General features: G+C 44.9%; 1 protein-coding gene across 2 annotated transcripts in view; it reads left to right on the plus strand.

The window, feature by feature from the left end:
* The window catches only part of LOC140210709 (uncharacterized), a 55763-nt gene extending 37855 nt beyond the window's left edge, over positions 1 to 17908 (plus strand). The window contains exons 3-5 of one of the 2 annotated variants that reach the window (XM_072279922.1): positions 5793 to 6949; positions 9269 to 9622; positions 17856 to 17908. In XM_072279922.1, coding sequence (XP_072136023.1) covers positions 5805 to 6797 — 993 coding nt within the window. In that variant the 5' untranslated portion in view covers positions 5793 to 5804 and the 3' untranslated portion in view covers positions 6798 to 6949; positions 9269 to 9622; positions 17856 to 17908. Of the gene's footprint in view, positions 1 to 5792; positions 6950 to 9268; positions 9855 to 17855 lie in introns of those variants that run through there. The other variant, XM_072279923.1, reaches the window with a different exon arrangement.
* Positions 17909 to 18928: the final 1020 nt, after the last annotated feature.

Genomic DNA, 18928 nt, shown 5'->3' on the forward strand with positions numbered 1-18928 from the left:
GCATTCTTCTAAATTCCAGTGAGTATAGTCCCAAAGCCGCCAAACACTCCTCATATGTTAACCCCTTCATTCCTGGAATCATCCTCATGAACCTCCTCTGGACTCTCTACAATAACAACATATCCTTTCTGAGATATGGGTCCCAAAACTGTTGATATAATTCTTAAGTGCGGCCTGAGTAGTGTCTTATAAAGCCTCAGCATTATCTCCTTGCTTTTGTATTTTATTTCCCTTGAAATGAATGTCCACATTACATTTGCCTCCTTTACCACAGACTCAACCTGTAAATTAACCTTCTGAGAGTCTTGCACGAGGACTCCTAAATCCCTCTGCACCTCTAATGTTTGAATTTTCTCCCCATTTAGATAATAATCTGTACTATTGCTCCTTTTATCAAAATGCATTATCATACATTTCCCAACACTGTATTCCATCTGCCACTTTTTTGCCCATTCTTCCAATTTATCTAAGTCCTGCTGCAATCACATTGCTTCCTCAGCACCAGCTACCCCTCCATCTATCTCCATATCATCTGCAAACTTTGCCACAAAGCCATCGATTCCATTATCTAAATCATTGATAAACAATGTGAAAAGTAGCGATTCCAATTGTTACGTAACCGGCAACAATGAATATCAATAGAGACAGGTTATATAAAAACAACCAAACATTTATTAAACACGGATAAACGATAAGAAAAAAAACAAACAAAAACTTTAACCGGAAGTTAACAGATATGCAGCCGTTCACCAACTCGCCACTCGGCTCTGGTTCTTAAAGCGTTAAATGCGAAAACAGTTCTTAAAGCAATATATAGTTCTCAAAGTGACAACTTTGAAAATCCAACAGATTTACTCGTTCAATTGGGAGAGGCTTCTCTGGAGAAGGATTTCTTCACAGACGCAACTTTCCTGCTGGTTCTGTCCACAGGATTCACGATGCCAAAAATAAACAGTTTAAATCAACTGACTTTAAATTCCTTTAGAGAGAGAGAGACCTTTGCATGAACTCCTTGCTCTTTTTGGCAAGAGTTATCCTCGATGCAGGTCGTACTCCTCCAACGAAGACTCAATAAGGTCAATCCTTTATTAAACTGCCAAACGATGCCGACTCCTCTCGATCCTTCGATTCTGTACTTCGATAAATTCTTCACTCTCCCTTCTACAGTTGGAATTGGGTAAATCAACACATCTAGCAAAAACTTCCAGTCCAATAAGATGGTATCTTGCAACAGAACACACACTCCGTTTTAAAAATGAAACTGCGTCACAAAAACAAACATGCAACAGAAACGGAGACACAGCACATTCTACCTGGAAATCTACAAACAAAAAAAACCCACTGCGTCACCTGGGTCGACCCTCATATAGTCATGGGCCACATGTCATGACGTGACCTCACATCGGCGGGAAAATGACATCAGGTGACCTCCAAAAGACCATTACATCATTCTCACAGGAAAAAAACAGATCTCCTTGAGCATGTAACACAATACTGACCCCTGAGGAACATCACCAGCAGCCAACCAGAAAAGGCCCCCTTTATTCCCACTCATTGCCTTCTGCCTGTCAGCCATTCTTGTATCCAAGCCAATATCTTTCCTGTAATGCCATAGGATTTTATCTTGTTAAGCAGCCTCATGCGTGGCACCTTATCAAAAGCATTCTGAAAATTCAAGTAAATGATAACCACTACCCCTCCTTTATCTGACCTGCTTGTTACTTTCTCGAAGAACTCTAACAGATTTGTCAGGTATGATTTCCCTTTACAGGAACCTTGCTGACTTATTTTATCATTAGTCTCCAAGTACCCCGAAACCTCTTCCTTAATAATAGACTCCAACATTTTCCCAACCACTGAGGTTATGCTAAGGGCCTATAATTTCCTTTCCTTTGCCTTCCTCCCTTCTTAAAGAGTGGTTGGGTGCCTTGAATAAAGGATTACCATTTGTCCTATCCACCCCTTCCCATCCTCTCTGCAATTTAGTGCTGGCATGCCTTCTCCCTTTCCCAGGTCTAACAAAGTGCTTTTAATTCTGGGGGAATGCAGCAGGCCAGGCAGCATCTCTAGGAAGAGGTACAGTCGACGTTTCAGGCTGAGACCCTTTGTCAGGACTAACTGAAAGAAGAGCTAGTAAGGGATTTGAAAGTTGGAGGGGGAGGGGGAGATCCAAAATGATAGGAGAAGACAGGAGGGGGAGGGATGGAGCCAAGAGCTGGACAGTTGATTGGCAAAAGGGATATGAGAGGATGATGGGATGGGAGGCCTAGGGAGAAAGAAAAGGGGAGGGGTGAAGCCCAGAAGATGGGCAAGGAGTATAGTGAGAGGGACAGAGGGAGAAAAGGAGAGAGAGAAAAAGAATATGTATATAAAAAATAAATAACAGATGGGGTGTGAGGGGGAGGAGGGGCGTTCCCCCAGCAACTTTTATGTGTGTTGCTTGAAATTCCAGCATCTGCAGATTTCCTCATGTTTGTGTTTTTAATTCTGCTTCTCTTTCAACAGATGCTGCCTGGCCTGCTGAGTATTTCCACCATTTTTCCTTGTGGGATTCCCTTTATTTCTTCTTCTTAAGTTACAGTGCACAAAAGGCCCTTGTGGTTCTTCGAGCCACGCATCCCAGCAGTGTCCTTATTTAATCCCAGCCCAATCTCGGCACAATTTATAATGACCAACTAACCTACCAATCTTTCTGTCTTTGGACTGTGGGAGGAAACCAGAGCACCTGGAGGAAACCCACACAGTCACAGGGAGAACATCCAAACGCCTTACAGGCACTGGCGGGAATTGAACCCAGGTCACCTGTACTGTAAAGCATTGTGCTAACCACCATGTTACTGTCCTTTACCTATTAGCCATCTGAGAATTACATTATATATGATCCAAAATCATATTGAAGAATCCTTGTTTAAAGGAAGCATTCTGTGTCAGTGCTGGCTATGAGTCACCCATCCTCACCAATCCTACGTTAATTCCATCTTTAATCCTCTCCACAAAATCCATCCTGATGAAGGATCTCATCCTGAAACATCAACTGTTTAATCCTCTCTAGAGACGCTGCCAGACTTGCTGAGTTCCTTCAGCCTTTTGTGTGTGTTTTTCTAGTTTTCCACCATCTGCAGAATCTCTTGTATTAAATGCTCTCCATAATCTGATCAACTGCCCTTAGATTTTACCACCTATCACCTACTTGGAATAACATACAGTCCTTAATTAACCTACCAATCTGCATATCACTGGGACATGTGAGAAAACCAGAGGCTGATGACCCCAGTTGTCAAATGACAAGGTAACATGTACCAAAGGCAACCCATACTGGCTCAGGTTCCAGTCCTGGTAACTCACTAGATTTCCATATCTCCTTACAGCATTGAAGGAGAACTTTCACCCCATTGTATCTGTGCTAGCCTATTCCCTTTAATCTATTTTCACCACATTCCTATCAATTCCTCCCAGGTTCTACCTAATGGTCCTAATGAAGTTCCCAATGAAGGGCCTCAGCCCAAAACATTGAATGCTTATTTCTCTCCATAGGTGCTGTCTGACCTGCTGAGTTCCTCCAGCATTTTGTGTGTGTTAGTTCACCTAACTGAATTGAGACTCTCAGCTGGAAGCATTTGAAATCACAAGACATGCCATACGGGATTTAGAAACGAATGATTAAAATACTACATCATTGTCCTTTCACGATATGACCTGTGGTGCCAATTTCTATCCAGATGCCTGTAGCATTTTACCCTTTTGTAGGGCCACAATTAGATTGCCTTGTGCTTCTCTAAAGAGAATGACAGTGTAAGTACTTTGTAAGGGTGGAATCAGATCACCAGTAAGGAATGTGGTTGACAGATAACAATCACTCGTTCTTTTATTGTGCAAGTTGTCATCTTGAACAATCTCCAAATCTTTCGAAGATCTCCATGAAGCAATCACTGGCCTTCTCACAATTGACATTTTCCTTTCTGAGCATCTGTGGTTAACTTCTCTGCTAAATGATGTGAGAGTGAATTGCACAATGCACGTGGACATATATGCAGAGTCATACTTTGTCATATATTACATCAGTCCTGCGGTGGAAATAGAATGCTACTGAGAAATGGTTACAGCTCTGGTCAAAATAATGAAAGATTTATTTTGACACAATTGACAGGATTGTTCCTTATTTCAATTATAGTACTACTTGAGGGACTCAGGCTTCAAATCGGAATCATGACTCTTGAGAACAGAATCTCGATGTTGGCACAATTCACAGAACTACCCGTGACAATTCACTTAGATTAAACTTGAGGAAGCTAAGTTCTGAATCTGAATCATAACTCATACTGGGCTCACGCTATCTTCTGGAACTTTCTAATCCTCGCTTCAAATGGAGCCCATTCAACCCATTGTGTCTGTACTGGATACAAACAGCCATCATGCCTATCCCAGCATAGAAACTTTGTCGCTTTAGGTTACAGCTCTTGAAGTACATATCCAGGTACCGCTGCTCTTTAAGGCACTGAGTCCCTGAGCACAACCACCTTCCAAGTGCAAAGTTACTTACTGTCAATCAAAAAGAAAATTTCTATCAAATATATATATATAGATTGGCTAGGAATTGAGACAATTTTCTTAAAGCCATCCTCAGTAGAGGAGAGCACAGCTGTAATTATGGCTGGAGGAACTCAGCATGTCTTGGAGTGTCTATGGAGGGACTAAACAGTCAACATTTTGGGCCGAGATTCTTCATCAGGTCTGGAAAGCGAGGGCAGGGGGTTGCAGAATAAGAAGGTGGGGGGGAGGGAAAGGAGTACAAGGTAGTAAATGGTAGGTGAAGCCAGGAGAGGGGAAAGTTGTGTGGTGGGGAGGGAGGAGGGGATGAGAAGCTGGGAAGTGGTAGGTGGAAAAAGGAAAAGGGCTGAAGAAGAAGGAATCTGATAGGAGTGGACTGAGGACAAAGGAAGAATGAGAACGAAGGAGGTAATGAACAGGTGAGAAGGGAGGGGGTAAGAATGGGGAATGGAGAAGCCTAATCCTGCTCATGATTTATTTTGTTCATTTCCTGTCTGGTCATTATAATATAGCTGTGTGCAACTTTATCCCTTGCTGATTTTTTGCTTTAATTCCAAATTTATGGTAACAACATGAAGATTTCACATGCTAATTGTGATTCAGGTCCATAATTTTGCTTGCTTAGTTCACCTTTGACACCCATTCTGTTTTCTAAACAAACTGTTGGAGGCCTGATTCAAGGAATGCTCAACCCTAGTTCACTCCTGAGTTTGCAACTCTGTTAACCAACAGCAGCCATCTTGTAATGTGAGTGTTCCTTGCTTTCAGTCTAATCTTCCCTCACAACATCAAAATTTTGGACTTTGCAGTCCGCTCTTCAGATCATATCTGAAGCAGTAAAATGGGTGTGAGTATCTGGGAGGATCTCTCCATTTCCTTTTGTAAAAACTATACCAATGCACACACAAAACTATACAAAGAGTTTTTTTTTTACACAGAGCATGGTGGGTGCATGGACCATTTTGGCAGTGGTGGTAGTTAAGATAGATACTGTGGTAAACCATATATATATATATATATATATATATATATGGTTAACTATCTGGACATGCCCCTCTGCTGACTGCCCCTGTGGCTCCTCTCACAGACTCCTGAATAAAGGTGATTTTGCCCTGCTCCTCCTCCTCAGTCCAGGGGCAGACACTCAGCATGAAGGTCACATTTTACTGCGAATAAAAGCCTTTCAGTATTTACCCTACTTCAGTCTTTTGGAGTAATTGAAGGTGCATCAATTTTATTCTCAGTAATTTTAGAGCATGGAACGCACTCTGAGACCTGACAAGTTAGACCTCGATCCGCAAACACCTGAAGCTGGAAACGCTTTTGAACTCTGGCTAGCTTGCTTCGAATTGTACCTAGAGGAGATTAAAGCAACCGACCCCGCAGCGAAGCGCAGAGTTCTACTCTCCAGGGTCAGTCCACAGGTCTGCTCGATGATCAGAGACCAGCCGAGCTACGACGGCGTGATGAACACACTCAAAGGACAATACCTGCGGCCAATAAACACCGTCTATGCGCGGCACCGATTAGTGACTCAGCACCAGCGGCCTGGGGAATCGAGTGCCGAGTTTGTCCGGACACTACAGACGCTCGTACGGGACTGCGATTGCCAGGGGCTGATGGCAGGACAGCATGCAGAGCTCCTAGTGAGAGACGCCTTCGTCACGGGGACCAGGTCAGTGTATGTGCGCCAGCGGCTGTTGGAAAAAGCTGATCTTACCTTAAGTTCGGCAATCGAGCTGGCTGACACGCTGGAGGCCCCGCTCTGCACAACTCTGAGGCTCTCCAGGCACGCGATCCCTCGATGGCCTCGTGGGCACCGCAGACCCCGCAACCCTCCGGCAAATCGACCTCGGCTGCTGCCAGTCACAAGTTCGCAAAGTGCTACTTCTGCGGACTCGAAAATCACCCCCGGAAACGCTGCCTGGCCCGAGAAGCTGCCTGCTCCAGCTGTGGAAAGAAGGGCCACTTTGCCAAGGTCTGTAAGTCCAAACCGCAAGCCGGATCAAGCAGCACCACGTGCGAGACATGGGGGTCACCATCTTGCCTGCCACCATCTTCCCTGCACGCTGCCACCACGTGCGAGACATGGGGGGTCACCATCTTGCCTGCCACCATCTTCCTTGCACGCCGCAACAACGTGCGAGCTATGGGGGCGGCCATCTTGGCGCCACCTCCCACCGCCTACGACCAAACGGAGCACCCCACCACGCCGGACCAAGACAGCGACTCAACCCTGGCTTCCGTGACCATTGACCAAAGCGCTCCCCACCAGCTCGCAAGGTCAATGCTGGACATCCTGGTGGAGGGGCGCAGGACAAGCAGCCTGTTTGACACAGGCAGCACGGAGAGTTTTATCCACCCGGACACGGTGCAGCGTTGCGGACTCGCGATACAGCCGGTAAGTCAGAGGGTCACCATGGCTTCCGGGTCGCGTATTACAGACATCCGGGGGGGTTGTGTAGCGATGCTAGTGGTGCAGGGCACAGAATATCGAGACATTACATTACTGGTCTTGCCCCAACTGTGTGCCCTTGTGCTATTGGGGCTTGACTTTCAGAGCCACCTGAAAAGCATGGCAATGAAGTATGATGGTCCCCTCCCACCAATCACTGTCATAAATCCCCAGTTTTGTAGGGATACGTCACATATCCCGTTACTGATCTCACACACACACACACCAACCCGCACATCCCACCCAACATCATGCCAACTGCCGCACTACCGACACCACTTGCGGCCTCTCCACCCTCAAGATCCCTCCCCCACCGCTGTTCACCAGCCTAACCCCCAACTGTAAACCCGTGGCAACTAAAAGCAGGAGGTATAGCGTGGGGGACAGAGCTTTCATTAAGTTGGAGGTGCAGCGGCTGCTCAGGGAGGGGGTCATTGAGGCAAGCACAAGTCCTTTGAGGGCGCAGGTGGTCATTGTTCCGAACATGGAGAAGAATAGGATGGCCGTGGACTATAGCCAGACCATCAATAGGTTCACCCAGCTCAACGCATACCCTCTACCCTGCATCGCGGATATGGTCAATCAGATAGCACAGTACAAGGTGTACCCGACCATAGACCTAAAATCCGCTTACCATCAGCTCCCCATCCGCCGGGAGGACAGCCCTTACACCGCCTTCGAGGCGGACGGCAGGCTTTATCAATTCCTGCGCGTCCCCTTTGGTGTCACGAATGGTGTATCTGTCTTCCAGAGGGCAATGGACCGGATGGTGGACCAGTGTCAACTGAAGGCCACGTTCCCATATCTGGATAACGTCACCATCTGCGGTCATGACCGGCAGGATCACAACAACAGCCTCCAAAAATTTCTCCAAGCAGCCAAAGCTTTCAACCTCACCTATAACAAGGACAAGTGTGTGTTCGGGACCACCCGACTTGCTATCCTTGGGTGTGTCGTGGAGAATGGAGTCATTGGCCCTGACCCCGACAGTATCCGCCCCCTGTTGGAACTCCCTCTTCCCAACACCCTCAGAGCCCTCAAAAGGTGCCTGGGCTTCTTTTCATATTACGCCCAATGGGTCTCTAACTATGCAGACAAGGCCCGCCCCCTGGTCAAGTCCACCACATTCCCCCTCTCAGCCGAGGCCCGCGTGGCCTTCAGCCGCATAAAAGGGGACATTGCCAAAGCAGCAATGCATGCGGTGGATGAGTCCATTCCCTTCCAAGTAGAGAGTGACGCCTCCGACTTTGCACTGGCTGCTACCCTCAACCGGGCAGGATGACCGGTGGCGTTCTTCTACCGTACCCTTCAAGGCCCTGAAATTCGGCACTCCGCGGTGGAGAAAGAGGCACAGGCCATAGTGGAAGCTATTAGGCACTGGAGGCGCTATCTTGCCGGCAAAAGGTTCACCCTGCTGACTGACCAGCGCTCAGTCGCGTTCATGTTTAATAATCAGCAGCGGAGCAAAATCAAAAATGATAAAATTCTGAGGTGGAGAATCAAACTCTCCACCTACAACTATGACATCATGTACAGGCCTGGGAAGCTCAACGAGCCCTCCAATGCCCTATCCCGGGGAACGTGCGCCAGCGCGCAGATCGACCGGCTATACGCCCTATATGTAGATCTTTGCCACCCGGGGGTCACCCGGCTTTTCCACTTCGTGAAAGCCCGGAACCTGCCTTACTCGCTTGAGGAGATCAGGACGATGACCAGGGACTGCCAAGTCTGCGCAGAGTGCAAACTGCACTTCTACCGACCCGAAAAGGCACAACTCATCAAGGCCACCCGCCCCTTTGAGCGACTGATTGTTGACTTTAAGGGCCCCCTTCCCTCCACCAACGGCAATGTGTACTTTCTTAATATTATCGACGAGTACTCACGGTTCCCTTTCGCCATCCCCTGCCCCGACACCACTACCACGTCAGTTATAAAAGCCCTGCACAAGCTCTTCACTCTGTTCGGATACTCATGCTATATCCACAGTGACAGAGGGTCCTGGTTTATGATTGACGAGCAGCGCCAATATCTACTGGCTAGGGGAATTGCAACCAGTAGGACCACGAGCTATAATCCCCAGGGGAATGGACAGGTAGAGAAGGAGAATGGCACAGTGTGGAAAGCCACACTCTTAGCCCTCAGGTCAAAGGGACTGCCGGTCTCCCGCTGGCAGGAGGTCCTTCCCGAGGCACTCCACTCCATCCGCTCCTTGTTATGCACAGCCACCAATGCCACCCCTCATGAGCGGCTCTTTTCTTTTCCCAGAAAATCAACCACTGGAACCACCCTACCAACTTGGCTGACGTCCCTGGGGCCAGTGCTGCTCCGGAAACATGTGAGGAGCAATAAATACTCCCCGATGGTCGAGAGGGTTCACTTACTTCATGCAAACCTCCAGTATGCCTATGTGGTTTTACCTGATGGGCGGGAGGGACCGGGCACTCCAAGCCCTACACAGACAGCACACGACACTCCCATACCGGCCGCGACGCACACGCACGAGGGATTACCGGCGCCTAACATGCTGACACCTCAAGTCAGGCCGGAGCCAGCACAACCGCCATCATCGGTGCTATGTAGATCACAGCGACGGACTCGACCGCCTGATAGACTTAACCTGTAAGTATACTTGTTTTAAATATTGTCAGTCACTTCACCCCGCGGAACTCTTTTAAAAAAAAGGAGGGGTGAATGTGGTAAACCATGTATAAATGTTGTAACTGGGTTAACTGTCTGGACACACCCCTCTGCTGACTGCCCCTGTGGCTCCTCCCACAGACCCCTGAATAAAGGCGATTTCGCCCTGCTCCCCCTCAGACCAGGGGCAGACACTCAGCATGGAGGTCACATTTTACTGCGAATAAAAGCCTTTCAGTACTTACCCTACTTCAGTCTTTTGGAGTAATTGAAGGTACGTCACATACACTAGGGACATGTAAGAGACTCTTATATAGACATATGGATGACAAAAATTGGGTGGTTCTGCAGGAGGGAAGTGTTAGATTTATCTTGCAGTGGGTTAAATGTTGCTCCACCATTGTGGGCCAAAGGCCCCACTATTCTGTTCTATGTTCTATGTTTGCTCTATAACTTCTTTTTTTCTTTTTGCCCAACCAAAACTAGGAACTGGACGGCAAGGAAATAAAAGGTCTTATAATTTTGGCAAGATTAGAACACGCTGGAAATCACTTCTGCATGAAATTATGCCAGGCACAAAATTACAACAGACACTGTTTGAGTTTGTGCACCTGACATTTTCTCAACATTAGGCATGCCTTAAATTATGCTGTTATTTATGTAACAGTTATTTCCACACTAACTGATGAAAATTGTAGCTCTGAAGGTGCAAAGTGCCACAATTATGCAACAGTCTCAGTAACAGCATGAGGAACATGATGCTGATTTGTTCTTGAGGGGAGAAACTGCTCCCTGACTGACCATAATCAGGCTTATTGTCACCGGCATGTGTCGTGAAATTTGTTAATGAATTGAATCAGTTAATGAATTGACTGCAGGTTCCCTAATATCTTTCATTTTGCTACAACTGACAGTAAGATCTTTTTCCAAGATTCGGATACCTGGATACTTAACTTTCTATTGTGGCTTTGCTGGCAGCCAGTGGAGGAGGAATCATTATGACCATGACAGGCCAATGAACTGGAGACAAAGACAAGTTCATTGGAAGAGACCCTCCAGCGAAAGACATACCTCATTGTATCCTATCACAAACAAGAGAAAATCTGCAGATACCTGTAGTGGAAACCTGTGCAACACAGAACAAAAAAATGCTGGAGGAACTAACAGGCTGGACAGCATCTATGGAAAAGAGTACAGTCGACTTTTCAGGCTATTTGGCAGGACTCAAAGGGTTATAGCCCGAAACATCGACTGTACTCTTTTCTATGGATGCTGCCTGGCCTGCTGAGGTCCTCCAGCATTTTTTGTGTGTGTTCCTCGTTGTATCCTCTTTTCCAACTTCATATTTTGGATCTGAACATCACCGGCAAGCCCAATGTTTATTGCCTACCCAAATGTCCTTGAGAAAATGCTGACGAGCCTCCATCACGAGCCATCGCACAACTGGTAAGGACGCTGCTTCACAATGCCAGAGACTCAGGTTCAATCCTGACCTCAAGACTTGTTGTGTGGAGCTTGTAGGTTCTTCCTGTGGCTTTGGGTTTCCTCCAGGAGCTTGCCTTGCTCCCATATCCAAAAGACGTGCAGGTTGATCGTTTAATTGTCTGCTGTCAAGTGTCGCTAGTGTGCAGGGTGGGTAGGAGAACATGGTTGGGGGTGATTTGATAGGAATGCAGGAGAACAAAATACTGAAATTAATGTAGGGTTAGTATATATGGGTGTTTGATGGTAGGCACATATTCTGTGTGCTATGGGGTCTATTCCTGTGCTGCATAACTGTGACTCCTATGGTAAACAAACGTTCATACTTACCTTTCACTTATCAGCCAAGCCTATACCTTGTCTAGGACTTGCTGCAAGCAGGCATGCACTGCTTGATTTACTGAGAAGCTGCAAATCATATATTATTAAGAAATAGTCATCAGCAAACATCCTCGTTCCTGACCTTATGATGGAAGAAGGGTCATCAATGATACAGCTGAAGATGGTTTGGTTTGGAGCAGGAGTTCGTAACCTGGGGTCCATGGATCTCTTGCTTAGTGGTATTGGTCCATGGCATAAAATAGGTCAGGAACCCCTGGTCTAGAGGAACCTCTATGGTGCTGGTCTGAACAAAGATGATTGATCTTTGAGAACCACAAACATCATCCTTTGTGTGAGGTACAACTACAGCCTTAGTTGGACTTCAAGGCAAATGGTCCTGAGTTTGAATCTGGTCAGCTCCTTGCATGCTTTCCATCCATGCTGGGTTGAGCGTCGAGCTAGCAAATCGGCCTCATAAAAAACAATCAAATGCTACAGAAACAGCAAAATTGGTGTGGAAAGGAACAACAACAAGAATTTAGTTCTCTGATCCATGTTTGGTCCAAGCCTGTGCTGAAATTTGGAGCTGAGTTATTCACAACACATGGAGGTAGGTAACTGGGGAACAAGTGCTCCTTGATGGTAAAGTTAACAGTGGTTTCCATAGTGAGCCATTGCCTGAGGGTAGACTCACCAATCAACTAATTAGTCATATTGGATTTGTCCTGCGTTTTGTGTACAGAATGTAACTGGGCAATTATCCATGTTGAATAAATGCCAGTGCTGTAATTATACTCAGACCAACTTGCCAAGAGACATGTCTGGGTGTGGAGCACAGGTCTGCAATACTCCAAATGGGATGTCATCTTCTTCCATGCTTTTGCTGTTTCCAGCATTTTCAGCCATTCCTTGATATCACGTGGAGTGAGTGAAATTGGCTAGTTTCTGTGACAGGAGGAAGAAAGCCAAAATGGATGATGTATAAAGCACTTCTGGCTTAACATGGCAGTGAAGGTTTCAATCTTGTCTTCAGAGCTCACATTCTGGGTTGTGCCATCATTAAGGATGGGCATATTCTTGGAACTTCTTCCTCCTATTGACTGTCTAATTGTCCACTACCTTCACAACTAGATGAATGGACTCCAGAGCCTTAATCTGATCTATTAGATGTGAGATTGCCTCAACTCTGTCTACTGCATTCTGTTTGTTGATGATTAGTGAGCAGTTGCCCTATAAATTCTAAAGAAAGAAAGATGACCTTTATTTGTCGCATGTACATCAAATCATCAAAAGATACAATGAAGTGTATCTTCAATGACAACAACCACACAGTCCGAGGATGTTCTAGGGGCAGCTCACAGATGTCACCATGTTTCCAGCACCAACATAACATGCCCACAACTTACTCACCCTTACTCTCCATATGTCTTTGGAATGTGAGGGAAAGCTGGAACAAAATCCCAGATGGAACCCTTGCAGTCACGGGGGAGAGCACGCAAATTCCTTACAGATGGCGGCAGGAATCAAAACCTGATCGCTGGAGCTTACAAACACTATCATGGGCATATACGTGTACCACAGGCAGCTTGGGGAGGATGAGGTCAAGCATATCTGTCCCTCTTGTTGTTTTACCTACCTACCACAGACGCAGAATTTCAAGACCTGGCCTTCTCAGTCTGTGGCGCTGCCTCTGAGCCATCCTTTAGTGATGGATATTGAAGTCTCCCACAAAGGGTACATCCTGTGCCCTTGCTACCTCAGTACTTCTTCTAAGTGTTGTTAAACATGGATAAGCACTGATTCATTGCCTGATGGAAGATGCTAGGTGATTAGGAAGAGGTTTCTTTCTCTGCGTTTGATCTGATGGTATGAATTCCAAAATCAATGGTAAGGATCCCAAGAGCAACTTCTTCCCATCTGTGTATCATTGTACCTCCAGTGGATCTTTCCTACAAGTAGCTCAAGTCTCAGGGATTGTGCTGGAGGAGTTGGGCACGTTGTCTGCAAAGATATGATTCTATGAGCACACCTTTATCAGGATGGTGCCGGACCAGTCTGGTGTGTAGCTCCCCCAATAAAGATAACAGCCCCCAGAAGTTCATCAAAGGACTTTATACTGATACACTTACCTACCTCAGAGAAACATTTAAGAACCAACTACCTGGAGAGTGCCTGTATCAACAGTCACAGGTAGACCAGACCAGGTAAGGATGGCTGATTACCTCCTTCAGTGTTTCACCATTTACTGAGGCTAGTTGGCCCATTGTTCCCCAATTATTAACTGGATTTAGCTCCAGTTTGGAATGGTGGGAATTGAACTTGGATCATTGTGTTATTAGTCCAGGCCTCTGGATTATTAGTCTACATCCTCACCTATTACTGATCTTCTCTGCTTTGCAGCATATTGATAAGGCCAGGTCTTCCAACACTGTCATCCCCGAGACATCGTAAGTCCTGCAAGATATTTATTTCAAGTATTCGCAGAAATCAGGAACAAAAATCTAATAACAGTAATCATGAAACCACGAGATAGTTGCAAAAATCTATCTGCTTTACTAATAAACTTCAGGGAACAAACTCTGCTATCTGTACCCAGTTTAGCCAATACATAACATCAGGCTCATTAATGGCACCTCAGTTCAGGGTCAATGGACAATAAAAATCTGTCAAGAAGGTGAGAAGAAAATTGCTACCGCACTCTTATATTTGGACGGTTTTCTCCATGGGGGTCAAGTTCATTTTTGCACGTTCTTCTACAGGCAGAAGGTCTCCTATCACAAGTGGGTCGGCAAAGTTCCTGGTCTCTAATATTCATGATCTTCGCCCAGGAGTGGGTTACATTGGGCCAAGACTTGAATTCGCCTGGAGTTGTTGTAGGAACAGTAACCTTCTACAACCTTCCTCTCCTCCATGGCCGTCAAAGCATGTGTTACTGTTGTGTGGCTGTCATAGGGATTATGTCTCTTAGGGCTGACAACTTTCTTGTTTTTACTCAGCAGAGTATTAACAGTAAAATAATAAAACTTATTTCTTGTACGTTCTTGCTTCAAGATAATATCTATTCAATATGCAGGGTGTGATGCTGTTGTGTTCTCAGGATTATATGTTATTTAAGGAGCTAAACGTAAGACTTTTTACTTTAAGAATTTCATTAAACTAAATCAGGTATTCAAATTTCAATTAAACACACACCAAAAGCATTAAAAATCATTCAAAATGAGACTGCTCCCATTTCCTATTATTTATTTAAAACTATTAAGGAAACAAATGACTGATGTGTAGGAAAACTAACCACAGTTACTGTTCAGATCCTTAAATGTTGACCAGCTAGCAGTTTGACTGTGGACCCATCACCTCTTAGCATCCTTTTTTGAAGTTTCTGAATGACATACTCAAACCACATATTCATTAACCCTCTCCAGCTTATAGTCACAGGGATTAGTAAATGTACATGGAAGTTCAAAACAATGTGCCCAAAGGATACAGTGCCTCTCTGCTCCTTTTTGCTGCCTTTTCTCATTTTCAAGTTTAAGATGTTTAAGCCCCGTTGGCAGGGGTCAAATGCATGGGCGTACTTGTAGGATGGAGGCTGTGGTCTGGAGTTACATTAAATCTGTGAGAAAATCATTTATTTTCATGCACTTAGCGTGGAATAAGCCCTTCTGGCCCTTCGAGCCGCGCCGACGAACAAACATCCAATTTAATCCTAGCCTAATCACGGGAAAGTTTGCAATGACCAATTGACCTACCAGCTGGTACATCTTTGGACTGTGGAAGGAAACCACGGTCACAGGGAGAACGTGCAACCGCCTTGCAGGCAGCAGTGGTTTTTCTGCAGTGGAGGGTATTGAATGACTGTATTAAACTGTAGATGGGGAGATCAGCAAAATAATTTCACAAGTCAGATGTGCGTTAGTGTCATGTTGGAGATTACAATGCCTTCAGTTGCACTTTATTCCCAACCATGTGCAGTAAAAGATAATTCTTGATTTGCAAATCATTAAGCCCTTTCTGCCTTCAGTACGCTTGCAGGGAAAGAGTTTCTCCTTTAGTGATTTAACGAAAAGATATCATATGACATCTCCAGGTTAAAATACAAAGGAATAAACCATCACAAACAATATGCCAATACACAGTCCAGCTACAATTACATAATGGACTTCATTAACATCTACAATGGTTAGTTGTCAAGTCAAGTCAAGTCTATTGTCATTTAGCTGTATACATGTATATAACGTATACAACCATATAATATATATAGAAATGAGACAACTTTTCTTCGAACCAGGGTGTAAAGCACAATAGTACACATAACACACATATAGCACATAGCACACAGTAACTTATGAAGGTAAGGTTAAAATCTACAGATGAATCACACATAAATAACAAACTAAAGTGCATTAATATTAAAAAATTGTAAGTTACGGAAAAGATTAACCAGTGGTGACACTTCAAATACGATGCAGCAGGGAATTCGGAAGCCCAATGGCCTGGGGACCAATACTTACCATGGTCTTGAAAGGAGGCTTTGGCATTCCTGTTATATGGATAGAAGATGGTTTCATAGTTTAGATATGGAAGTAAGTATGACAACAACAAATCCAACCATCAATTGTGTGAGGAATACATTACTAGAGACTTCTCCAATATTGCTTTGATTTATTTGCGTTTGGCCAGATCTTCTGAATTCATTCTATTAATACCTTTAGAGGTGGTCACATCAAGTTCAAAATGGCAATGTTTTGGATCTTGTATTGTCGCTAGCACAGACTTTTCATTCATTTGCGTAATATTTGTGATATTGAGCTAATCAGATGCCCATAGGATATGCGGAGATGCATGCTGAGGTTGAGAGAAGCGAATAATTAAACATGGTCACTCCAATGGGTATTTCAAAATATATAATTGCCTTTAAGAAAATTAACATGATTGTGAGATTTACTGTTCATACAGGTGATCTTCTGTTCAGAATGTCATATATCTTGTACACTGAAATTTCTCATTTGATTTGGCTTTCGAAGTTGAAAAATTCTATATTCTTAGCATGAATTGTTAGCATGGATAGAGTGGATAGCCAGTGCCCTTTCCCCAGAGTGGAACTGGCTTATATCAAGAGGGCATAATTTTGAAGTAATTGGAGGGAGTATAAGGGGGATGTCAGAGTTAGGTTGTTACAGAGAGGATGGTGGCTGCATGGAAAGCACTGCCAGAGTTGGGGGTAGAGGCAGATACATTAGGGGTATTTACAGACTCTTAGAATGGCATACGGATGAAAGAAAATAGAAGGTTGTATAGGAAGGAAGGGTTAGACAGACCTTGGAGTAGGTTAAGATGTCAGCACAACATCATGGACTGAAGGGGCTGTACTGTGCTATGCTGGTCTATGTTATATGCTATGTTCATAAATTTCCATGACAGATTCATAAGCACTTTCTCACATGACCTAATACGGAGCTACGGTTTTCAAAAAGAGGATTAATTTAACTCTGTCCACCACCATAACAAGATTTTAGCATGAGAACAAAGCAATTTTTTTTTTTTTTGTTACTAGCCTGCAAATTTGATTTTCATTCTGGTACATCAAAATATCTGTAGTTTGTATATTAATGTTAGTTTCAACCATGTCTCTCAAGACATAGGTAAACTTCTCACACTTATTTTTTCTTATTTATTTACTTTACTTTCTGTAGGTAGGGCATTGTGGAATCTATATCAGCCATATCTGAAAATCAGGTGCATTCCTGAAATGTCCACGTGATTACATGCATGTTAAACAGCAACGACAACATTGCATAGGCTGATGCATGAAATGCCACAACCAGCAGATCAGATCAAATTATTGTGCGTGCCACATCAAGTCATGCATAATTGTCACAACTGCAGACATTTCCACAAAGTGTGGGCTCTCGAGTAGGCAGGCAGTTGGAAGAAGATGTCAATCATTGAAGAAGTCAGTGGCCTAATTCTGCTCCTGCCTATGGTCTTATGGTCTAATCACACATGTGAGGATGCAATCAATTAGGGTTTTTTTTTGTAATTGCATTTAACTCTCCTCCTTTTGTTTCAGTCTCATCAGGTTTTTATTGAAGCACAGCGATGATAACTCTCCCTGCTTACCTTAGTCCACGTTCCAAGAAACAAGATTATTGATTTAGATAGACACTGTTAAAGGAGATGTATTAATTTAATTCTAGGTTATTGCTTTCAAGCCACAGTGTCAGCATTGGCTTTTAGTTAGTTTTGGAGATTTTAGTTTGCAGTCCTTTTGGCTTAGCACTTATTATGTTCCTTTGTTTTGTACAGCTCTTATTAAGACTTGGTGAACTGTTCATTCTGTGTTTCTGTCTCTCTCCCCTCCCCCCCCCCCACCCCCACCCCTGGACTTGGGCCATCATTGAACTCTTATCAGCAAGACTTGACCATCAAAATGGACCCAGTGGGAAGGGAAAAGCTGAAATCGGCCCTGAATTTCATTGAGTCGGGTGGAGGAGAAGTGAAAGTCAGTGGAGGCTGGGTTGGCAGAATTGCCAATGGCAGTGTGACAACGATTCTCAGAGCGGCAAGCCCAGTCCAAGCTGGAAGAACAGGTGACAGCGCTCACGATGATGGTTCAGCAATTTATTGCCGCTATTCAGCAGCTCTCTGCCACTTCAAGCACCTCCTCCATCCTCCTCTATTGCAGCCTCGTCAGCCTCAGACATTAATGCCCCAATTCTCTTCGCTGCTTCCGGACCTGAACAGAGCATTCCTCTGCCAGGCAGGTACTCCAGTGACCCCGATGGCTGCAGGAACTTTATTACCCAGTGGGAGCTGACTTTTCAAGGCCAGCCAGGTCGGTTCAGTGATGGTGCACGTGCTGAATCGTTCAGACGGACCCCCACTCAGCCTGTTCAACGGCCTATCAGAACAAGGTTCTCCTGCAGCCCGGTCTGTCCAGTAACTTGTAGTTGAGTTCAAGAGAATGTTTGACCTTCCAGTATGGAGTCATGAGACTGCCCGCTGACTCCTTGACCTGCAGTAATGGAGAGGGTCAGTGAGAGACTATGCTGTAAATGCATTCTTGCATTTGAGGCAAGTTGGATTGAGAGATCTCTCATCGCTACTTTCTAGTGAGGGCTGAAAACAAGAGGTCCAGCATGGGATTGCAGTGTGTGATGAACAGCACAGCCTAGGTGACCTGGTAAATTTGGCAATTTCAATAGACAGCCAGGTAGCTGAATGGCACAGGGAGAGAAAACACCAAGCCTCTTGATCATCAGATCTCTCATAGTCTCACCAACTTCACACCCTGTCTCATTACCCATTGCACAGTCTACAGAGGAGTCTATGCAGGTGGGATGCCTGCATCTAGCTCAGGAGAAATGAGTTGCTACCTCTACTCTGGCTCTCCAGGACACCTTCAGGCATCATGTCCCAAGCACTCAGTGGAAGACGGGACCTGTCAGTAAAAAGGGGAATTCTGATGGGTTAATTCTCTCTACA

This window comes from Mobula birostris, chromosome 15 (genome assembly GCF_030028105.1).
Source record: "Mobula birostris isolate sMobBir1 chromosome 15, sMobBir1.hap1, whole genome shotgun sequence".
Taxonomy (NCBI): domain Eukaryota; kingdom Metazoa; phylum Chordata; class Chondrichthyes; order Myliobatiformes; family Myliobatidae; genus Mobula; species Mobula birostris.